At 45.5% G+C, this 25318-nt stretch overlaps 1 protein-coding gene across 2 annotated transcripts in view; it reads left to right on the forward strand.

The window, feature by feature from the left end:
* The window catches only part of LOC144592950 (transcriptional activator GLI3-like), a 341472-nt gene that overhangs the window by 256593 nt on the left and 59561 nt on the right, over positions 1–25318 (forward strand). The window contains exons 8-9 of one of the 2 annotated variants that reach the window (XM_078398314.1): positions 14431–14647; positions 21718–21831. In XM_078398314.1, the coding sequence (XP_078254440.1) occupies positions 14431–14647; positions 21718–21831 (331 nt within the window). The remainder of the gene's footprint in view (positions 1–14430; positions 14648–21717; positions 21832–25318) is intronic. The other variant, XM_078398315.1, reaches the window with a different exon arrangement.

The raw sequence follows: 25318 nt of genomic DNA on the forward strand, positions 1-25318 counted from the left end.
TAATTTTTAAAATATGGTTGCGTAAATGCTAAGTTGACATTATTATCAAGCAGTTGTCACTCTGAAAGAATATTGTGCAAGTGGATCAAGATAAACGTGAGGCCCAGAATTTGAAGTACCATTGATGATATCAAAATGTAATAATTAATATAAATTTTTAAACTGAGTGCATAATGTCTCTTTAGTTTCAGACATTTATTTCCCCATTTTGAGTTATCTGCTGGATGAGTTTGCATAAACGATAACCATGATACCTTTTGAGGTAAATTCAGACATTGTAATGTCATTTGCAGTTCGACGAGAAGAATAAACAGCGGAATTTGAGCGTTAAATTGGAGCTAGCAGCTAAAGCAGCTAGCTCTTAGTCCTCACTGCCTGAAGAGGGCCAGCCCAATCTTTGCATGGAAATATTAAAAACCTACGCAGTGGGGCAGATTATGGTGTATTTTTGCTTCATGGTTATGTACATGGTGTGAATTAACTCTTACTCGTCCAATGTACAATGCTGTGGCACATGGTCAAAGTCTCAACTATCCTGTTAGATAATTAGAGGAGAGAGTTAAGTCATTTTGTTTTTTGATGAATGGGTAGTATGTTGAGAAATAAATTGGACAAACCGCTGGTGAGCTCGGTAAACATGAAATTTACCATTAGAGGTATGCTCGAGAACAAATTTTGAATTTGATATGCATCTTCTGATTAATACCCTATCAATCATCCATACTGTCTGCCACGGCTTTAGTCCATTGGAATAATTCATGGCTACGCAGGCACATTCACGATGCAGAATAGGCTTTCGAAGCAAATGTTTCTCACGTTTCATTTAGAGGTTTTGATTTATTTTTTCTCCTGATTTGTTGTTGCCTTTTTTTTTTTAAATCCCTCTTTTGTGGATCTGTGCCTTTATTTCACTTGAGGCAAGTGACCTTTTTTTCGAGCGGGCTGTGTGAAGTGTTCATCCAAGTGTAAACCTGACAGAAGTCAATCCTCTCAGCCCAGAACTGGGATAATCCAGTGCCAGTGGTAAACCGGAGGCTGTTACATACAATTGCAGTTTGCCATTTATGCTTCCCATTGCACAAAAGGTAACACCTTGACATATAATGTAGCTGCCCTTTTTACATAAATACTTAATTTCTCCCAAAAACCTTCTCCAATTACCATTACTCCCTGGTTTGTTCTTGAAAATAACTGCTGCTTCCTAAAAAACATTCCAATCAAAAGGAACTTGTTTCAAGAGCTCATTTAAAAAATTATCCGTGTGACTTTTACAGAGAAATTCTACCAGAGTCTGCAAAGTCAGAGCCTCTAGTTTAGTCTACTTATAAGACAAGAGATTTCAAGATTTTGGAGAATGGATTTGGCAGCTTGTTCATTTATTTCTCGTGCTCTGGTGCAAGTTGATAGAGTAATTCAATTCCTCCTGTGATTTGCTGTAAAGCATTCAAGGATTTTTATTGGTGTTTAGAGAATCGGGTTATGCATTTTTCCAATTTTTTTCTAGAAAACCTGCAGCGAGGGCAGGATGTAAGGGGGTAAAAATCACATCGTCTGCCAACAATGTTCCCAAATTGCAAGCTTGGATCTTTACTATAATGAGGCAATTTAAAAAAAAATTCTTGGGTGTATGTGCCACTGGCAATCCATTCCTATTTGCCCTTGAGAAAGTGGTTGGGGCCATTTTCTTTGAACTACTATGATCTTTTTGGTAAAGTTGCTCCTGGAGTGCAGTTAGGTAGGAGGTTCCAGAAGTTTGAAACAACAATGAAGAAGGAATAGCAATCTGTCAGAATAGTGCATTAGGTGAAGGGGTACTTGCATGCGATGGCTTTGCCTTGTGCCTGTGGCCCTTGTGTTTCCTGTGTGATGGAGCTGAGGGGTTGGCATGTGCAGTCAAGGGAACTGACAGATACCAAGTATCTGCGTAGATAGTGCATTGTGAGCCCCAATCCATTGGAGATAGAATGAGACAATAGACAATAGACAATAGGTGCAGGAGTAGGCCATTCGGCCCTTTGAGCCAGCACCGCCATTCAGTGTGATCATGGCTGATCATTCACAATCAGTACCCCGTTCCTGCCCTCTCCCCATACCCCCTGACTCTGCTATCATTAAGAGCTCTAACTAGCTCTCTCTTGAAAGCATCCAGAGAATTGGCCTCCACTGCCTTCTGAGCCAGAGTTCCACAGCTTCACAAAAAGTTTTTCCTCATCTCCGTTCTAAATGGCCTACCCCTTATTCTTAAACTGTGGCCCCTGGTTCTGGACTCCCCCAACATTGGGAACATGTTTCCTGCCTCTAATGTGTCCAATCCCCTAATTATCTTATATGTTTCAATAAGATCCCCCCTCATCCTTCTATATTCCAGTGTATACAAGCCTAATTGCTCCAGCCTTTCAACATACGACAGTCCCGCCATTCCTGGAATTAACCTAGTGAACCTACGCTGCACGCCCTCAATAGCAAGAATATCCTTCCTCAAATTTGGAGACCAAAACTGCACACAGTACTCCAGGTGCGGTCTCACTTGGGCTCACTGGGGTAAACGTTTAAAGTGGAGAATGTGTTACTGGCCAAGCAGGATGTTTTAATCTAGCATTATGTTAATCTTTATAAAAAGACGTAAAGTGCTGGAGTAAGTCAGTGGGTCAGGGAGTATCCCTGGAGAACATAGATAGGTGATGCCCTTTTTCATTCCTGGTCCCAACCCAAAACATCACCTCTCCATGATTTCCAGGAATGCCGCCTGACCCACTGAGTTACTCCAGCACTTTGTGTCTTATTTTGTAAACCAGCGTGTGCAGTTCCTTGTTTTACGTTCTGTTGAGCTGAATGATTTTGGAACTGTGCTTCTATGGGCAGAAAGAGCTAATTCTATTATGGACTTGAGTAATGGAAAGCTGCCAAATAGTCGGCCAATAGGTTGTTCAATGCAGAATACCCATCCTGCGTTCATGTCAGCATGCCTCTCATATTCCGCTCCTCTCGCCACGTTTGGACAAAGCTGAGATGAAGGTTGGGGTTGTCTGATCCTTTCTGAATGCCTCAGAAGGCAGTGGAGGCCAGTTCTCTGGATGCTTTCAAGAGTGAGCTAGATAGAGCTCTTAAAGATTGAGAATGATCAGCCATGATCACATTGAATGGTGGTGCTGGCTCGAAGGGCCGAATGGCCTACTCCTGCACCTATTGTCTATTGTCTATTGTCCCCATACCCCCTGACTCCACTATCTTTAAGAGCTCCATCCAGCTACTGTTGTGGTAATCAGGTGCAATTCCCAATGCTCAAGTTTGACTTGATGCTGTGAGATTATATGGAGTCTGAATACATTGTTGAAGGCTACTTGTCAATTGTACATCAACTTGCGCCACTATGCTGGGGCCCCCTGATGGTGGGGATGGCCATTATCCAGAGTGGAAATGTCTGTGATATTTGGTTAATAGGTGCAATTCTGCGAATGTGCCCTCGTCAGGCTATCTGTCATATGACCAGTCCCTAGTACAATGCTGCCAAATTTGGTATGGTATGCTTGCCTTCATCAGTTGAGACGTTCAGTGCAAGAGTCAGGAATTCATTTTGCCGCATTATAAAATTTTTGTTAGGCTGTATTTGGAGTATTGTGTCCAATTTAGGTCGTCTCAATACAGAAAGGACTTGGAGGCTGTGGAGAAGAGGTTTACCAGAATGCTGGCTGGTTTGAGCGTATCACAGGGTATTAGCTACAACAAGAGGTTGGGCAAACATGGATTGTTTTCTCTGGAGTGCCTGAGGTTGAGGGGAGACCTCTATCTGAAGTCTACAACATTACGAGAGGCAAAGATAATGTAGGCAGTCAGGGTGGAAATGCCAAAGGCGAGAGGGCATAGTTTGAAGTTCAGAGGAAGAAATTTTAAAGGAGACGTTGCGGGACATGTTTTACACGGGCAGTGGCAGGTGCCTGCAAAGTGCTGCCTAGTGGTGCTGGAAGCAGATACAATAAATGGCGTTCAAAAGGCACATGGACATGCAGGTAAGGGTGGGATATGCATCACATGCAGGCAGAGAAGATTAGTGTAACTTATCATCATGTTCAACACAGACATTGTGGGCCTAAAGTCCTGTTTCTGCGCTGCACTCTTCTTAGTCCTAGGAGGATTCAGCACTGCAGCTAGGACTGCTGTCAATATGTTCTCCGCGTTTGTACAGGTTTTTGCCCAAGTTACAAGCAGACATCCTCGACATAAACACATTTCCACAACATTTTGGCAGAGGTGTTGCTCAAATTCATCGTGAAAAGTCCAGGAGCAAGGGCACCACCTTCTGGGGGCTTTCAGAGTCAAAAGTGTTTGATTGTCTTAAGCAGGGGAATGGAACAATGATATTGTGACTTGTTGGGAAACATCTTCCCATCTCCACCCCTTTCTGCTTTCCGCAGAGACCGTTCCCTCCGTAACTCCCTGGTCCACTCGGCCCTTCCTACCCAAACCAACCCCTCCCCAGGTACTTTCCCCTGCAACCTCAGGAGCTGCAACACCTGTCCCGTTACCTCCCCCCTCAACTCCATCCAAGGACCCAAACAGTCTTTCCAGGTGAGGCAGAGGTTCACCTGCACCTCCTCCAACCTCATCTATTGTATCCGCTGTTCCAGATGTCAACTTCTCTACATCGGCGAGACCAAACGCAGGCTCGCCGATCATTTCGCTGAACACCTTCGCTCAGTCCGCCTTAACCAACCTGATCTCCCAGTGGCTCAGCACTTCAACTCCCCCTCCCACTCCCAGTCTGACCTCTCTGTCCTGGGCCTCCTCCATTGTCATAGTGAGGCTCAGCGCAAATTGGAGGAACAGCATCTCATATTTCGCTTGGGCAGTTTACACCCCAGCGGTATGAACATTGACTTCCCTAACTTCAGATAGTCCTCTGTCCCTCTCTTTCCCCTCCCCCTTCCCAGTTCTCCCACTCGTCTTCTTGTCTCCTACAACATCCTATCTTTGTCCCGCCCGCTCCCCTGACATCAGTCTGAAGAAGGGTCTCGACCCGAAACGTCACCCATTCCTTCTCTCCCGAGATGCTGCCTGACCCGCTGAGTTACTCCAGCGTTTTGTGTCTACCTTGTGACTTGTTGCAGATTTACAAACACATTAATGTAACAATACAACAACTAAATAAATACAGTGCTCAATAGTGCAAGAGTGCAAGCTGAAATATGTAGTGAAACCAAAACAAAGTCCGTCGTAGTTCATTGCTGAGGTAGAGTAGTGCCTTATGGTTTAAGAGATTTACAGTTGATGGGAAGAAGCTGCTTTTGAACATGGAGGTCACATTCGGCCTACTTTGCTCCAACGAACAGTCCTAGCCTGCCCAAATTCTCCCTATAACTCAGCTCCCTGAATCCTGGCAATATTATAGACACATAGATAATGGGTGCAGGAGTAGGCCATTCGGCCCTTCGAGCCAGCACTACCATTCACTGTGATCATGGCTGATCATCCACAATCAGTAGCCCGTTCCTGCCTTCTCCCCATACCCCTTGATTCCGCTAGCCGTAAGAGCCCTATCTAACTCTCTTTCGAATATCCTCGTAAATCTTCTCTGCACTCTTTTTCAGTTTCGTGGCATCTTTCCTTTAGAGCAGAGTGATTAAAACTGAACACAATACTTAAAGTGCGGCCTCATCAATGTCTTCTACAACGTAAAGCCCCCAACTTCTATACTCAATCTTCTGACTAATAAAGGCCAGCGTGCCAGAAGCCTTCTTCACCGCCCTGTCTGAACACGATGCCACTTTCAGAAAGCTATGTACGTACCCCGAGAACCGTTCACTCTGTAAAACTCTTCAGGGCCGTAATGTAAAGGTCCTGCCCTGTTTTGACTTCCTAAATTGCACACCTCACACTTGTCTGAATTAAACTCTTTTATCCCACTTGCCTATCTGATCAAGATTCCGCGATAATTCGTGACACCTATCTTCACAATCTACAGTACCACACCCCTTTGTCGTCTACAAACTTACGAGTCAGTCCTAGTACATTCTCATCTAAATCATTGAGTTTGACACAGCTCCAGGAGAGAAGGAATGGATGACATATTGGGTCGAGATCCTTCTTCAGACCGAAGAAGGGTCTCGAACTGAAACGTCACCCATTCCTTCTCTCCAGAGATGCTGCCCGACCTGCTGAGTTACGCCAGCATTTTGTGTCTACCTTTGATTTAAACCAGCATCTGCAGTTTTCTTTCCTACATTGTTATCTGTTATTCATCCAACGAAGGTGATATTGTCAGCTAATTTACAATGGCTTTGGAGCTGTGTCAAACTATTCGGTCATGGGTACAGAGAGAGAAGAGGAGTGGGCAGAAGGCACGGACTTGCGGTGTCCGTATGCTGATGGTCATCAAGGAGGAAGTGCTCACACAGCCTGTCCAAGTCACCCTGCATCCTCATAGCATCCTCCCCACAGTTCATACTGCCACCCAGCTTTGTGTCATCTGCAAATTTGTTAATGTTACTTTTAATCCCTTCATCTAAGTCATTAATGTATATTGTAAATAGCTGCGGTCCCAGCACCAAGCCTTGCGGTACCCCACTAATCATTGCTTGCCATTCTGAAAGGGACCCGTTAATCCCTACTCTTTGTTTCCTATCTGCCAACCAATTTTCTATCCATGTCAGTACCCTACCCCCAATACCATGTGCTCTAATTTTGCCCACTAATCTCCTATGTGGGACCTTATCAAATGCTTTCTGAAAGTCCAGGTACACTATATCCACTGGCTCTCCCTTGTCTATTTTCCTAGTTACATCCTCAAATATTGAGTAGTCCAACAGAATATTAACATACAATAACACAGAATGGCCAAAGAGGTAGAGATAAAATTTAAGATTACCCAGCATGCACCTCTTGGAATGGGGTGTGAAAAAGATAATTGGTTCGGGTGTTAGCCAACTGTGGGTGGAAGCTGTTCTCAAGTCTGCATTCCAAGCTTTCAAGCTCCTGTATCTTCTCCCATGCAGTAGAAGCGAGAAAAAGGAATGGCCAGTGTAGCAGGCATCCTGGATGATGCTTCCAGCCACCCTGATGCAATGCCCTGTGAAGATGTCCACAGATATGTCATGCCAATTGAACCGTTTTCGTGGTTACGTTTTTTTGACCTGTTAAATTTGACTATATTAGATCAGACGTAAGTTAAACGATAGTTACATTTCAGCTCAAGAAACTAAAGAGCAGCGGTCCAAGCTTTAAAAGGGGCAGAAAACGCTAGTGGGAGTTGTGTACAGGCCACCTAACAGTAGTAATAGAGTTGGGGATGGCATCAAACAGGAAATTAGAAATGCGTGCAACAAAGGTAAAACAGTTATAATGGGTGACTTCAATCTACATATAGATTGGGTGAATCAAATTGGCAGAGGTGCTGAGGAAGAGGATTTCTTGGAATGTATGCGGGATAGTTTTCTAAACCAACATGTAGAGGAACCAACGAGAGAGCAGGCTATTCTAGACTGGGTATTGAGTAATGAGGAAGGGTAAGTTAGCAGTCTTGATGTGCGTGGCCCCTTGGGCAAGAGTGACCATAATATGGTTGAGTTCTTCATTAGGATGGAGAGTGACTTAGTTAATTCAGAAACAATGGTTCTGAACTTAAGGAAAGGTAACTTTGCATGAGACGTGAATTGGCCAAGATAGACTGGCAATTGATTCTTAAAGGGTTGACGGTGGATATGCAATGGAAGGCATTTAAGACCGCATGGATAAACTACAACAATTGTTCATCCCGGTTTGGCACAAAAGAATAAATCAGGGAAGGTAGTGCATCCGTGGCTAACAAGGGAGATTAGGAATAGTATCAAAACAAAAGATGAAGCGTACAAATTAGCAAGAAAAAAGCAGCCTACCAGAGGACTGGGAGAAATTCAGAGTCCAGCAGAGGAGGACAAAGGGCTTAATTAGGAAAGGGAAAATAGATTATGAAAGAAAACTGGCAGGGAACATAAAAACTGACTGCAAAAGCTTTTATAGATATGTGAAGAGGAAAAAGATTAGTTAAAACAAATGTAGGTCCCTTGCAGTCAGAAACAGGTGAATTGATCATGGGGAACAAGGACATGGCGGACCAATTGAATAACTACTTTGGTTCTGTCTTCACTAAGGAAGACATAAACCGTCTGCCGGAAATAGCAGGGGACCGGGGGTCAAATGAGAGGGAGGAACTGAGTGAAATCCAGGTTAGTCGGGAAGTGGTGTTAGGTAAATTGAATGGATTAAAGGCCGATAAATCCCCAGGGCCAGATAGGCTGCATCCCAGAGTGCTTAAGGAGGTAGCCCCAGAAATAGTGGATTGCATTAGTGATAATTTTTCAAAACTCTTTGGATTCTGGAGTAGTTCCTGCGGATTGGAGGGTAGCTAATGAAACCCCACTTTTCAAAAAGGGAGGGAGAGAGAAAACGGGGAATTATAGACCAGTTAGTCTAACATCAGTAATGGGGAAAATGCTAGAGTCAGTTATTAAAGATGGGATAGCAGCACATTTGGAAAGTGGTGAAATCATTGGACAAAGTCAGCATGGATTTATGAAAGGTAAATCATGTCTGACGAATCTTATAGAATTTTTCGAGGATAAGGGAGAACCAGTCGATGTGTTATATCTGGACTTCCAGAAGGCTTTCGACAAGGTCCCACATAAGAGATTGGTATGCAAACTTAAAGCACACAGTATTGTGGGTTCAGTATTGATGTGGATAGAGAACTGGCTGGCAGACAGGAAGCAAAGAGTAGGAATAAACGGGTCCTTTGCAGAATGGCAGGCAGTGACTAGTGGGGTACCGCAAGGCTCAGTGCTGGGACCCCAGCTATTTACAATATATATTAATGATTTGGACGAGGGAATTGAATGCAACATCTCCAAGTTTGCGGATAACACGAAGCTGGGGGGCAGTGTTAGCTGTGAGGAGGATGCTAGGAGGCTGCAACGTGACTTGGATAGGTTAGGTGAGTGGGCAAATGCATGGCAGATGCAGTATAATGTGGATAAATGTGAGGTTATCCACTTTGGTGGCAAGAACAGGAAAGCAGACTATTATCTGAATGGTGGCCGATTAGGAGAAGGGGAGATGCAACAAGACCTGGGTGTCGTGGTACACCAGTCATTGAAAGTAGGCATGCAGGTGCAGCAGGCAGTGAAGAAAGCGAATGGTATGTTGGCTTTCATAGCGAGGGGATTTGAATATAGGAGCAGGGAGGTTCTGCTGCAGTTGTACAGGGCTTTGGTAAGACCACACCTGGAGTATTGCGTACAGTTTTGGTCTCCTAATCTGAGGAAAGACATTCTTGCCATAGAGGGAGTACAGAGAAGGTTCACCAGATTGATTCCTGGGATGGCGGGACTTTCATATGAAGAAAGACTGGATAGACTCGGTTTGTACTCGCTGGAATTTAGAAGATTGAGGGGGGGATCTTATAGAAACTTACAAAATTCTTAAGGGGTTGGACAGGCTAGATGCAGGAAGATTGTTCCCAATGTTGGAGAAGTCCAGAACAAGTATTCACAGTTTAAGGATAAGGGGGAAGTCTTTTAGGACCGAGATGAGAACGTTTTTTTTTCACACAGAGAGTGGTGAATCTGTGGAATTCTCTGCCACAGAAGGTAGTTGAGGCCAGTTCATTGGCTATATTTAAGAGGGAGTTAGATGTGGCCCTTGTGGCTAAAGGGATCAGGAGGTATGGAGAGAAGGCAGGTACGGGATACTGAGTTGGATAATCAGCCATGATCATATTGAATGGCGGTGCAGGCTCGAAGGGCCGAATGGCCTACTCCTGCACCTATTTTCTATGTTTCTATGTATTACTCGTGGCCTTTACTTAAGTCCTACATCTTTAAAAATATTAAAGTTAGAACCTAAATTCTGAGAATTTTAAATGACTCAATTTGAGATGATCCAAAAGATTGTCATTATTAAGTAATGTCTTGTGTGAGTGCTCAGGGTTGGAATGGGTATGGTTTTGTAAGTGGATACACGGCAGGGAGGGATAGGATTGCGATATTATGTCGTGCTAACTGGTTTTGACAACTAATATAAGCATTAAGTAGGCCACAGCATAGCCTAACAATGGTCTGAGAGTACTGTTGAGTAAATGGAGTGATGACAGGTATTAGCATGTGTAATGTGCTTTAATAGACATTTAATGACATTTAATTCAAGGAGGGGGAGAAAAAATCCTTCCCAGTGGAATAGTCCATCATTGAAACTCATTGATCACCAATTTAGGCAGTTTCACAGCGGAGAGGTTAATCCATCAATTCCGTTAACTAAACAAGTCTGATGGAAATTCTGTAGGTGACACTTTGTATGGTCTAAGCTTTCTGTCTTCACAAGTGAATGAGTGATATGACAACCATGAAGCTCACAACAGATTGAACTGATTGATTTTTTTCTCTCTTTGTAATAAGATCTTGAGACATATGGAAAGACTTAGTTCATGCCAGCATTGAAATGTACCACATTAAATGGAAAATGAAATATGAATATATGGGCAATAGTGTACTCCACTGGCATTAAATCAGCTCTCCTTTCTGCCCTGCAGTTGCTAAGTTTTGGCAGAGCGGAGTTTGACAAATATCCTAATTAGCCTCCAGTAAATGTTGTATAATCTTGGCAATTTTTTTTTAATGGGAAAAAAAAGGTTTAATTTTGTTGCTCTTTTGATGGTTAATTTCCATGACTTCATAATGGAGTTTCAGTTTTTAATTGGGATTTGATCACTGCAATCCATGCACATCCGTGTGTACATATGTAATTGTAAATTCCAATAAGCACACATGTTTTCTCTCTCTCTCTCTCTCTCTCCTCTCTCTCTCTCTCTCTCTCTCTCTCTCTCTCTCTCTCTCTCTCTCTCTCTCTCTCTCTCTCTCCCTCTCTCCCTCCCTCCCTCTCTCCCTCCCTCCCTCTCTCCCTCCTCCCTCCCTCCCTCCCTCCCTCCCCTCCCTCCCTCTCTCTCTCTCTGAGGAAGAACTTTTTCAGTCAGAGAGTGGTGAAGGTGTGGAATTCTCTGCCTCAGAAGGCAGTGGAGGCCAGTTCGTTGGATGCTTTCAAGAGAGAGCTGGATAGAGCTCTTAAGGATAGCTGAGTGAGGGGGTATGGGGAGAAGGCAGGAACGGGGTACTGATTGAGAGTGATCAGCCATGATCGCATTGAATGGTGGTGCTGGCTCGAAGGGCTGAATGGCTACTCCTGCACCTATTGTCTATTGTCTATTGTCTCTCTCCCTCCCTCTCTCCCTCCCTCCCTCCTTCTCTCTCTCTCTCTCTCTCTCTTTTCCTCCCTCCCTCTCTCCCTCACTCCCTCTCTCTCCCTCCCTCCCTCCCTCTCCCTTTTTTTTCCATTCAATAGACAATATACAATAAGTGCAGGAGTAGGCATTCGCCCTTCGAGCCAGCACCACCATTCAATGTGATCATGGCTGATCATTCACAATCAGTACCCCGTTCCTGCCTTCTCCCCATACCCCCTGACTCCGCTATCCTTAAGAGCTCTACCTAGCTCTCTCTTGAACGCATTCAGAGAATTGGCCTCCACTGCCTTCTGAGGCAGAGAGTTCCACAGATGCTGTGGAATTCCAAGGACTTTATTCAACACATACATAATACAGTGTGCCAAAAAGTAAATAAACACTCAATGGTCACAATACATCAATCAATCAATCATTACAGTACAATGGTGCAATCTCTATTTACAATAGCCTCGACCCCGCCCTGTGGCGACCAGCGTTTACGAAGGCCTCTAGTGTCCCCGTGGACACCATGTGTTCCCTCTCCAGGGTCACGCGAGCACAGACATAGGCCCGGAAGAGGGGCAGGCAGCCGACTCTGTTCGACCATCGACCGCCCGCTGCCTAGACCCACGAATGGCCATCTTGGCCAGGCCCAGGAGCAAACCGGCAGGGAGACGACCCCACCCTCCCGATCGGCAGAGAGGGCCTTGATTTAAAATCTCACCGAAGGGATAACAACTGCAATGGTGCATCATGCGTGTTACTGCACTAACGAGTCAGCTTACATTTTAAGCTTATGCCTCAAGTGAAACAGTTTTGGTGGAATAAAAAAAAAGCAAATTAACATTTAATAGTTTGCACTTGTAATCATCAATATTGTTCGTGACAGTTGTTACATTGGGAATTTTCGAAGTCCTTATGAGATCAGGTGACAATCAGCTTTCCCTGTCTTGGTGAAACAAGTGTAGTCTAAACAATCGTTTTATAGAGCACCTTCTCTCTGTCCCCAGCAGCCATATACAGCTTCCAGTTGCTCTTTAACTCTTCTCTCCACTCCCACACCAACCTGCCTGTATGATATTCTACATTGCTATGGAAAGACCAAATGCAAACTGGAACAATGACATCTCCTACTCTACTTGGGCAGCTCATCCAATCCAAAGGGAGGAATATTGAATTTTCCAATTTCTGATAACCCCCAGCCTCAGTGCACATTCACCCAAAGGCCCCAACAATATTTAGGGGTACGTTGTAACTTTGCGCCTGTGGTGACTCTTTTGTGAACCGTATATTGTGCCATCATAATACATGTGGCAATAAACTGTCTGTCTGCCTGCCTGTCTGTCTGTATCAGTCTGTCTGTATGTCTGTCTATCTTTCTCTCTCTCTCTCTCTCTCTCTCCTCCTCATCTCTCTCTCTCTCTCTCTCTCTCTCTCTCTTCTCTCATCTCTCTCTCTCTCTCTCTCTCTCTCTCTCTCTCTCTCTCTCTTCTCTCTCTCTCTCTCTCTCTCATCTCTCTCTCTCTCTCTCTCTCTCTCTCTCTCTCTCTCTCTCTCTCTCTCTCTCTCTCTCTCTCTCTCTCTCTCTCTCTCTCTCTCTCTCTCTCTCTCTCTCTCTCTGTCTCTCTGTCTGTCTGTCTGTCTGTCTGGTTTATTGTACTTTTGTTCACCCTTCTCATTCCCTCTCCTTCTGCTTCCATTGTCCCCAAATCTCCTTCCCATCTGGTTTTACCTATCGCCGACCAGTCTCTACATCCATCTTTTTGTACTGCTACATATTGGCTATCTTTCCCTCTTTTGGTCTCCACTCAAAACATAGACTTACACCATTTTGCCTCCACAGATGTTACGATCTGCTGTGTTTTTCCAAGCATTCTGTTTGCGGTTGCAGATTCCAGAATCCGCAGTCTCTATTATCAGCGTTTGGTTTGTGCTGGCAGTCTCCACTTCATTCCAAGATGCATAAGTCAAATGGTCCGATTAGCCATTGAATGTGTAAACAAAAATCCCGCTTTTCAAAGATTACACAGTTACTTTGAATTGGCTGGCCAATTTGTTTTGGTGCAAAGAACAACATTCCTAATGTGAAATTGGATAATATTGTGCTATATTTTTTGGTTTAATAATGGGCGGCACGGTGGCGCAGCGGTAGAGTTGCTGCCTTACAGCGAATGCAGCGCCGGAGACTCAGGTTCGATCCTGTCTACGGGCGCCGTCTGTACGGAGTTTGTACGTTCTCCCCGTGACCTGCGTGGGTTTTCTCCGAGATCTTCGGTTTCCTCCCACACTCCAAAGACGTACAGGTATCATATCATATCATATCATATATATACAGCCGGAAACAGGCCTTTTCGGCCCTCCAAGTCCGTGCCACCCAGCGATCCCCGCACACTAACACTATCCTACACCCACTAGGGACAATTTTTACATTTACTCAGCCAATTAACCTACATACCTGTACGTCTTTGGAGTGTGGGAGGAAACCGAAGATCTCGGAGAAAACCCACGCAGGTCACGGGGAGAACGTACAAAACTCCTTACAGTGTAGTCAGGTTCGATTCTGACTACGGGTGCTGCACTGTAAGGAGTTTGTACGTTCTCCCCGTGACCTGCGTGGGTTTTCTCCGAGATCTTCGGTTTCCTCCCACACTCCAAAGACGTACAGGTATGTAGGTTAATTGGCTGGGTAAAATGTAAAAATTGTCCCTAGTGGGTGTAGGATAGTGTTACTGTACGGGGATTGCTGGGCGGCATGGACTTGGAGGGCCGAAAAGGCCTGTTTCCGGCTGTATATATACATACATACATATGATCGAACCTGAGTCTCCGGCGCTGCATTCGCTGTAAAGCAGCAACTCTACCGCTGCGCTACCGTGCCGTATGTAGGTTAATTGACTGGGCAAATGTAAAAATTGTCCCTAGTGGGTGTAGGATAGTGTTAGTGTGTGGGGATCGCTGGGCGGCACGGACCCGGTGGGCCGAAGGGCCTGTTTCCGCTCTGTATCTCTAAATCTAAATCTAAAAAAAAAAATCCTTGCAAATTGGCATTCTATTTAAAAGTTTATGTGAATTCTTCCAAATATACATTGAGAACATCAGAAGTGTTTTAACGTACAGAGAGAAATGTTTTCTTTGTTCTTCCATCGTGTCAGTCTGGTAATACTCGTCTGCATCTTGCTTTCACTCAGTCCCGCTCTCAGCTTTCCTTATCCTGCCACGCCGGTCGCCATCCAACAGATGCACCATCAGATCATGAGCCGTCAGCAGTCTCTGGGTTCAGCCTTTGGCCACAGTCCTCCTCTCATGCATCCTGCTCCAACGTTCATTCCACAGCGCCACGTGCCGGGCCTGCCGACCGTACTAGCCTCTGCGCAGATCACCTCCTGTCCTTCCGAATCTGCTCAGGTAAGAGACAACAGAATACAATGAATGCGTGGACTCGTTGCAGTTTACAAGGATGAAAGACTGGAGCGACTGGGCTTGCACACTCTGGAATTTAGAAGGATGAGAAGGGATCATATAAGATTATTAAGGGATTGGACACATTTGAGGCAGGAAACATGTTCCCAATCGAAGGTATTTATTCACAAAGTGCTGGAGTAACTCAGCAGGTCGGGCAGCATCTCGGGAGAGAAGGAATGGGTGACGTTTCGGGTCGAGACCCTTCCTCAGACTGATGTCAGGGTGGGCGGGACAAAGGACGGATGTAGGTGGAGACCGGAAGATAGAGGGAGATCTGGGAAGGAGGAGGGGACAACATGTTCCCAATGTTGGGGGAGTCCAGAACCAGGGGCCACAGTTTTAAGAATAAGGGGTAGGCCATTTCGAACGGAGATGAGGAAAAACTTTTTCAGTCAGAGAGTTGTGAATCTGTGGAATTCTCTGCCTCAGAAGGCAATGGAGGCCAATTCTCTGGATGCTTTCAAGAGAGAGCTAGATAGAGCTCTTAAAAGATAGCGGAGTCAATGGATATGGGGAGAAGGCAGGAACGGGGTACTGATTGTGAATGATCAGCCATGATCACATTGGCGGTGCTGGCTCGAATGGCCTCCTCCTGCACCTATTGTCTATTGTGTATTGTTGAGGGGGGGATCTCATTGAAACTTACTGACTAATGGAATGCCTGGATAGAGTGGATGTTGAGAGGATGATTCCACTAGTAGGAGAGTCTAGGACCAGAGGGCATAGCGTCAGAATAAGAGGACATATCTTTAGAAGGAGATGAGGAGGCGTTTTTTCGTCAGAGGGTGGTGAATCTGTGGAATACCTTACCACAGACGACAATATTTTTAAAGCGGAGATTGATAGGTTCTTAATTAGTAAGGGTGTCAAAAGTTGTGGTGAGAAGGCAGAAGAATGGGGTTGAGAGGGAAAGATAGAGCAACTATGATTGAATAAGGCAATAACTGCAGCTGCTGGTACAAATCGAAGGTATTTATTCACAAAATGCTGGAGTAACTCAGCAGGTCAGGCAGCATCTCAGGAGAGAAGGAATGGGTGACGTTTCGGGTCGAGACCCTTCTTCAGACTGATGGCTGAATGTCAGAATAGACTCGATGGGCTGAACGGCCTAATTCTGCTCATGTGACATGAAAAAATGAAAAGTAAAATCAATCAGAAAGACGGTAATATAACTGTAATGGATATTCTTCAGAGAGAAACATTCATGGGTAATACAGAGTCCTGGGCAATTCAAAACCATGGTACATAGAAGAGTGTGGCACAGGAATGGGCCCTTCGGCCCACAGTGTTTGTGCTGAACATGATGCCAATTTAAACTGATCTCATCTTCCTGCCATATCCCTCTCTTCCCTGCACTTCTATATTAATTAATTTTAAAAAATTAATTAAATCGTCGAGAACATTAGCGACGCCGTGGTGCTGGTTTCCGACGGGCACGGTGACGGACGCCCCACACATCTCTGTCCTCCACACAGCTGGCCAACTCCTCTTTTGTCTCTACATTTTGCGTCTTCCATCAACGTCTTCAACGTGGTCTTGTTTGGTGGTCCCGGGTTCCGTCTTCCATGGGCGGGCTCCCACACCACAACCTTGTTTGCCGGTGTTTCTGGGCGGCGGTGGCAATGACCGGCGAGCCTCGTCCTTCTCCACCTGATCTTCTCGGTCAGAGGTGGAATCTCCCCGTAGAGCTGGGCCTTGGTGGTGTAGTCCCTCCAACTGACATTTTGAACTGTTCTGAGCATTCGGGTGTAGACACCATCGAGAGACTTGGACAGTGCTCGAGTGAGAGTCCACACCTCACACCCATACAATAATATTGTCTCTACAGTATGCCTATCTAAAAGCCTCCTAAACACCACTGTCTTATCTGCCTCCACTACCATGGACAATGCATTTCAGCCCCCCCCTCCTTTTGCTCTACACATCTCCATTAAACTCTCCCCCTCTCACCTTTATAACTATCCCCTCTAGTGTTGGACAGTTCCACCTTGGGGAAAAAGGTTCTGACTGTCTACCCTATCTATGCCTTTCATCATTTTAAATACTTCTATCAAGTCTCCCCTCAACCTCTGACATTCCAGAGAAAACAATCCAAGTCTATCCAACCTTTTCCTGCAGGTGAAACCCCCTAATCCTGGCAGCATTCTGGTAAACCTCCTCTGCACCCTCTTCAAACCCTCCTCATCTGTCCTGTAATGTAGCACCCATGCAGTCTGACCAAAGTCCTATGGAGCTGCACCATGACTTCCTGACTCTTATATTCAATGCCCCCCAGCAATGAAGGCAACAAACAATTTGCTTTCTTTACCCCACTGGTGCGGCCACCTTCAGTGATCTATGAACTTGGACTCCAAGAACCCTCTGCACATCAATGCTGTTAAGGGTTTTGCCATCAACTCCTTACTTTCCATTACATTTATGTTGAAAGACTGGAGCGACTAGGCTTGTACACACTGGAATTTAGAAGGATGAGAGGGGATCTGATCGAAACGTAAGATTATTAAGGGGTTGGACACGTTAGAGGCAGGAAACATGTTCCCAATGTTGGGGGAGTCCAGAACCAGGGGCCACAGTTTAAGAATAAGGGGTAGGCCATTTGGAACGGAGATGAGGAAAATCTTTTTCAGTCAGAGAGTTGTGAATCTGTGGAATTCACTGCCTCAGAAGGCAGTGGAGGCCAAGTCTCTGAATGTATTCAAGAGAGAGCTAGATAGAGCTCTTAAGGATAGCGGAGTCAGGGGGTATGGGGAGAAGGCAGGAATGGGGTACTGATTGAGAATGATCAGCTATGATCACATTGAATGGTGGTGCTGGCTCGAAGGGCCGAATGGCCTCCTTCTGCACCTATTGTCTATTGTCTATTCAACCTCCCAAAGAGCAACACCTCAGACTTGCTCGGTTCAAGTTCCATCTGCCATTTCTCCAGCCATTATGCAGCTGATATGATTCCCCCTGTGTCTTCTGGCAGCATTCCTCATTGTCTGCAACTCCTCCGATTTTGGTGTTGCCAACAAACTTACTCGCCAACCATCTACATTTTATACACATCACAAACAGCAGAGGTCTGTGAATATCTACCTCCCACCACAATTCCCTGTCTTCACTGAATAAGCCAGTTCTGAATCCATACGATCAAGTCATAGACAATAGACAATAGACAATAGACAATAGACAATAGGTGCAGGAGTAGGCCATTCAGCCCTTCGAGCCAGCACCGCCATTCAATGCGATCATGGCTGATCACTCTCAATCAGTACCCCGTTCCTGCCTTCTCCCCATATCCCCTCACTCCGCTATCCTTAAGAGCTCTATCCAGCTCTCTCTTGAAAGCATCCAACGAACTGGCCTCCACTGCCTTCTGAGGCAGAGAATTCCACAACTTCACCACCCTCTGACTGAAAAAGTTCTTCCTCATCTCCGTTCTAAATGGCCTACCCCTTATTCTTAAACTGTGGCCCCTTGTTCTGGACTCCCCCAACATTGGGAACATGTTATCTGCCTCTAATGTGTCCAATCCCCTAATTATCTTATATGTTTCAATAAGATCCCCCCTCATCCTTCTAAATTCCAGTGTATACAAGCCCAATCGCTCCAGCCTTTCAACATACGACAGTCCCGCCATTCCGGGAATTAACCTAGTGAACCTACGCTGCACGCCCTCCATAGCAAGAATATCCTTCCTCAAATTTGGAGACCAAAACTGCACACAGTACTCGAGGTGCGGTCTCACCAGGGCCCGGTACAACTGTAGAAGGACCTCTTTGCTCCTATACTCAACTCCTCTTGTTACGAAGGCCAACATTCCATTGGCTTTCTTCACTGCCTGCTGTACCTGCATGCTTCCTTTCATTGACTGATGCACTAGGACACCCAGATCTCGTTGAACTCCCCCTCCTCCTAACTTGACACCATTCAGATAATAATCTGCCTTTCTATTCTTACTTCCAAAGTGAATAACCTCACACTTATCTACATTAAACTGCATCTGCCATGTATCCGCCACTCACACAACCTGTCCAAGTCACCCTGCAGCCTTATTGCATCTTCCTCACAATTCACACTACCCCCCAACTTAGTATCATCTGCAAATTTGCTAATGGTACTTTTAATCCCTTCGTCTAAGTCATTAATGTATATCGTGAATCATCTGGGTCGGCCTAACCACGAGGGACGTTGTCAAAACCCTGACCACGACATCCACTGCCCTACCTTCATCATTCTCCTTTGTCGCCTCCTCAAAAAAAAACCCGATGCCACAGAATCCCCTGTCTATAGGACAACGTAAAACACAGAAAAACGGCAAATACATTGCATTGTGTTTATGTTTTAATGTTATTTCAGAATTGATTTACAAATGTACCTTTTTTCTAACTTATCATATCATATCATATCATATATATACAGCCGGAAACAGGCCTTTTCGGCCCTCCAAGTCCGTGCCGCCCAGCGATCCCCGTACATTAACACTATCCTACACCCACTAGGGACAATTTTTACATTTACCCAGCCAATTAACCTACAAACCTGTACGTCTTTGGAGTGTGGGAGGAAACCGAAGATCTCGGAGAAAACCCACGCAGGTCACGGGGAGAACGTACAAACTCCTTACAGTGCAGCACCCGTAGTCAGGATCGAACCTGAGTCTCCGGCGCTGCATTCGCTGTAAAGCAGCAACTCTACCGCTGCGCTACCGTGCTTCTCAAGCACTTGCTTCTTTTCAGTGGTTAAATCTACACATTCCCATGTGCAGGGCTTTGCAGGCATATTTTCTGCACTATAAACCTGTCTGGGACCGCTATGGTGCTGCTAATCAGATTCCGGGAGATTGTAAGATTTAATCAACTTTTAATTGGACTCATCAGAATACAAGAACACAAGAAAATATGAGCAGGAGTCAACTAGCAGTCTGCCCAAACATGTCCCACCTTTCAAGATGGTTCTCGTGATCTATGCTGCACCTAACTCCTTTTGTGCCAGTTGCCCAGAACCTTCAGTCTTTCAACTATTTATCTATCTTACCTTAAATATTATCTCAGTGGCAGAGAATTGCAGAGATTCACCATCCTCTAAGAAGAAATTTCAATGCATATCGGTTTCAAACGACAAACCCTTTATTTTGCACCTTGTTCACCTGCTTGTGATGCTCCCACTAGGGAGAATATCTCAACATCTACCCAAGGTGTTTATTCTCAAAATGCTGGAGTAACTCAGCAGGTCAGGCAGCATCTCAGGAGAGAAGGAATGGGTGACGTTTCGGGTCGAGACCCTTCTTCGGACTGATGTCAGGGGGGGGCGGGACAAAGGAAGGATATAGGTGGAGACAGGAAGAAGGGGGAGGGGAAGAGAGGGACTGCACCTCACTGCACATAATGTAGTCTCCTTGCACTACACGTTGACATCATATTTTTCTCTCATGTGCTCTAATGGCATTGGAACTGTATTGCCACTCACAGGCTGGTGTGCAAGGCCCCATCGGACGGCAAACATCCTTTGCACCACCTCGCCCAGGATTCACAGCAACTGGGACCTCAACGCCTGTCATCTCGTCACCCTTTCTCCCGTCATGCAGCGACCCTCTGTGGCTCCGGTTTCAACATAATAGGAGCACGGAGAACCAGCTGGGAACAGACATCGCCACCTCCTCAATTCACTGTCGCACCGAACACCACAGCCCAACCCGGCTCGGACACGCCCCGCAAAGAGTGGGTCGCCCTGAACCGGCTCCGCACAGGGGTCGGCCGGTTCAACGCCAACGTGCATCGTTGGGGGTTGCGTCCATCAGCAGCCTGCGTGTGTGGAGCAGACCGGCAAACAGCGCAGCACGGCATTTTCGACTGCGCTGTCCTCCGTCCCCCTGGTGGAGGGGTAGACCTCACGGCCCTCGACAACAGCACATTGCACTGACTACAGCGCCTGGAGGGCATTACATAACTCCTGCTGCCTCAAACGCAAGAAGAAGAAGATGGCATTGGAACTGTAGTTAATACCCTGTTACTCTATTCTTACTACTGTTGGCGTACTCCATCTATACTCTTCCTGTATTGCCTGGAGGCTCGCTAGAGGGGTGGGGGGGGGCTTTTAAGCCTTTGAAACAGCACGCTGTTAAACTGTAAGCTGGTGAAGCAGCTGCTGATTAATTGGGAGTCCCGTGTAATTATTGTGTGATGCATTGACCACTCAATTCTGGATAGGGAATTTGAATCAATATTGCTGCTCAGTGCAAGCGTGTAGGAAGGAACTGCAGATGCTGCTTTAAACCAAAGATAGACACAAAATGCCGGAGTAACTCAGCGGGTCAGACAGCATCTCTGGAGGAAAGGAAAAGGTGACGTTTCAGGTCAATAGACAATAGGTGCAGGAGCAGGCCATTCGGCCCTTCGAGCCAGCACCACCATTCAATGTGATCATGGCTGATCATTCTCAATCAGTACCCCGTTCCTGCCTTCTCCCCATACAATAGACAATAGACAACAGGTGCAGGAGGAGGCCATTCGGCCCTTCGAGCCAGCACCGCCATTCAATGTGATCGTGGCTGATCATTCTCAATCAGTACCCGTTCCTGCCTTCTCCCCATACCCCCTATCTCCGCTATCCTTAAGAGCTCTATCTAGGTCTCTCTTGAATGCATTCAGAGAATTGGCCTCCACTGCCTTCTGAGGCAGATAATTCCACAGATTCACAACTCGCTGACTGAAAAAGTTTTTCCTCGTCTCCGTTCTAAATGGCCTACCCCTTATTCTTAAACTGTGTCCCCTGGTTCTGGACTCCCTCAACATTGGGAACATGTTTGCTGCCTCTAACGTGTCTAATCCCTTAATAATCTTATATGCATCGAGACTGAAGAACGGTCTCGACCCAAAGCATCACCTATTCCTTTTCTCCAGAGGTGCTGTCTGGCGCTCTGTGCTACTCAGGCTTTTTGCGTCCACCTTTGGTCGTTCAGTATATTCCGATCTTTGAAATACTGCTTATGTTATCATCAATCATGTTTGGAATTTCTTTCATCTTTCTAGAGTAAGCCGACGAGTGAGTCTGCAGTCAGCAGCACGGGTGATCCAATGCAAAATAAGCGCTCACGGATCAAAGCTGATGAAGAACTGCCGAGCCCAGGTGGTGGGAGTGAGCAGGTACAACCACAACTTCATTAGTTCTTCTGCAGTTGTACCGGGCCCTGGTGAGACCACATCTGTAGTATTGTCTACAGTTTTGGTCTCCTAATTTGAGGAAGGACATCCTTGTAATTGAGGCAGTGCAGCGTAGGTTCACGAGATTGATCCCTGGGATGGCGGGACTGACATATGCGGAAAGATTGAAAAGACTAGGCTTGTATTCACTGGAGTTCAGAAGGAAGAGAGGGGATCTTATAGAGACGCATAAAATTATAAAAGGACTGGACAAGCTAGATGGAGGAAAAATGTTCCCAATGTTGGGGGAGCCCAGAACCAGGGGCCACAGTCTTAGAATAAAGGGGAGGCCATTTAAAACTGAGGTGAGAAGGAACTTTTTCACCCACAGAGTTGTGAATTTGTGGAATTCTCTGCCACAGAGGGCAGTGGAGGCCAAATCACTGAATGGATTTAAGAGAGAGTTAGATAGAGCTCTAGGGGCTAGTGGAATCAAGGGATGTGGGGAGAAGGCAGGCACGGGTTATTGATTGTGGATGATCAGCCATGATCGCAATGAATGGCAGTGCTGGCTCGAAGGGCCGAATGGCCTCCTCCTACACCTATTTTCTATGTTTCTATGTAACCAGCCCCCGCTCCTTCTCGTAGCAGATGCAGTCTATAACACATGCTGCCTCCACCAAGAGTGCTCAGGAACCAATTACAGAAACTTTTTTTTTTTTGTCCTTGCTTGCTTTCCTTTTATAGGAAGGCGATTAAATATAGTACAGATGCTCCTCGACTTACGATGGGGTTACATTCCGATAAACCCCATCGTAAATCAAAAATATCGTAAGTCGAAAATGCATTTAATACCTACCGAACATCATAGCCACCTGACCTACCTAGGCCCATCTTAGCCTAGCCTAGCCTAACTTACACGTGCACAGAACACTTACATTGGCCGACACTGTATCCAAACAATGCTGGCAACACAGCGCACTGCAGATGTATGGGTTGTTTACACTCGTGATGGCGCGGCTGGCTGGGAGCTGCGGCTCGCTGCCGTTGCCCAGCGTCACGTGAGAGTATCGTATCGCATACCGCTAGCCCGGGAGAAGATCAAAATTCACATTTCTACTGAATGTGTATCGCTTTTGCACGATCGTAAAGTCGAAACATCGTAGGTCAAGGAGCATCTGTAGGTCAAGGAGCCAACATGTCCCAGCTATACTAGTCCCACCTGACCCATATCCCTCCAAACCTGTCCTGTCCATCTACCTGTCTAACTGTTTCTTAAACGTTGGGATAGTCCCTGCCTCAACTACCTCCTCTGGCAGCTCGTTCCATACACCCACCGCACCTTTGTGTGAAACATTTATCCCTCAGATTCCTATTGAATCTTTTCCCCTTCACTAGGTTAATTCCCGGAAAGGCGGGACTATCATATGTTGAAAGACTGGAGTGACTAGGCTTGTACACACTGGAATTTAGAAGGCTGAGAGGAGATCTTATCGAAACGTATAAGATTATTAAGGGGTTGGACACGTCGGAGGCAGGAAACATGTTCCCAATGTTGGGGGAGTCCAGAACAAGGGGCCACAGTTTAAGAATAAGGGGTAGGCCATTTAGAACTGAGATGAGGAAAAACTTTTTCAGTCAGAGAGTTGTGAATCTGTGGAATTCTCTGCCTCAGAAGGCAGTGGAGGCCAATTCTCTGGGCAAGAGACTCTGTGCATCTACCCGATCTATTCCTCTCATGATTTCATACACCTCCATAAGGTGTGTTAAGGAGCTTTATATAAAAGTGGACAATTATTAGCTCCTGAATACAATGGGCATGCACTTATTTTTAGAACGGCTTTCTCACTTTCAGAAATTTTGGCTGATTCTGTAAACAACCAACCTCCTGCGATCTCTTTTTCAAAGCAAAAATAATTATTCAAAATTAAAATTAAAATAATCAAGTACGGCCCATCCTTGGACAGCAAACACCCAACATGTGGAAACACGAATTTACAAGCGAGCTCCCATAATATTAAATCCAAGTTTGAAGTGCGTACATACCTTCATTCCTATGAATGACACCACTAGTTTCTATAAGAAGATAACTGCAGACGCTGGTACAAATCGAAGGTTTTTATTCACAAAATGCTGGAGTAACTCAGCAGGTCAGGCAGGCAGCATCTCGGGAGAGAAGGAATGGGTGACGTTTCGGGTCGAGACCCTTCTTCAGAATTCACCACTAGTTTCTATTCTTTCTCCACTTTTAGTAGTTTCTCATCAGTCTTATCAGCTTTTGATGCCAAGCTCTGCAGTTCCTGTTAAGGTATGCTTAGCACGTCAAGTGATTTTTGAGCCTTTCTGACACGGACTAAATCAACGGTGGATGTTTGTAAAGGATGGAACACTTTGATTATTCGGGGCGACTTGGAGCTTTCACAATAAAGCCATTGATCTGCACAACCATTTGTACACTCAGCTGGAAGGTCTAAATTTTACACCTATCGTTATGCCTTTCATAAACAAAGGCAAATAGGGCAAAGAGGTGTTTTCTTTGTGAGTTAAAAAAAAAAGGACCAATTAAAATGTGATCAGTTCTTGGAAAAAAAATAGGTTCATATAAAACATTTCTGTACTGTAGTATGTCCTAAAGTGCTTTACAATTCTATTAGAAGTTATTAGAACACAGGAATAAACCCTTCACACACAAGTCTGTGCGATTCATGATTCCATTTAAGCTGATACTGTGTGTTTGCACATGGTTTATAATCCCTCCATTCAATGCCTGTTGATGTTTCAGTTTCGTTTACTGTCACGTGTTACGAGGTACAGCGAAAAGCTTTTGTTGCGTGCTATCCAGTCAGCAGAAAGACAATACACGATTACAATCGAGCAATTTACAGTGTATTGATACATGATTAGGGAATGACGTTTATTGCAAGGTAAAGCCAGCAAAGCCCAATCAAGGATGGTCCAAGGTATTTATTTCGCAAAATGCTGGAGTAACTCAGCAGGTCAGGCAGGCAGCATCTCAGGAGAGAAGGAATGGGTGACGTTTCGGGTCGAGACCCTTCTTCAGACTGATGGGCTCTTCAGACCCTCCTTCTCCCCTCTGTCTCCTATGGCCAAGCCTTTGTTGAATCCAATCTACCAAGTCCCCAGGGGTCTCATGAGCCTTAATCTTCTGGATTGGGGCCTTGTCAAATGCTTTACGAAAACATTAGAAAATATCCACTGCCCTAGCCTCATCAACTTTCTCCATCACCTCCTCAAAAAACTCAACTAAGTTTGTAAGACATTTTAGTTTAAATGTCAGTCACTATTTTATTTTAAACTTTTTATTTTTAGAGGTACAGCGCAGAAACAGGCCCTTTCGGCCCACCGGGTCCGCGCCGCCCAGCGATCCCCACACACTAACACTATCCTACACACACTAGGGACAATTTTTACATTTGCCCAGCCAATTAACCTACAAACCTGTACGTCTTTGGAGTGTGGGAGGAAACCG

The sequence above is a fragment of the Rhinoraja longicauda genome, chromosome 4, assembly GCF_053455715.1.
Source record: "Rhinoraja longicauda isolate Sanriku21f chromosome 4, sRhiLon1.1, whole genome shotgun sequence".
Classification (NCBI taxonomy): Eukaryota; Metazoa; Chordata; class Chondrichthyes; order Rajiformes; family Arhynchobatidae; genus Rhinoraja; species Rhinoraja longicauda.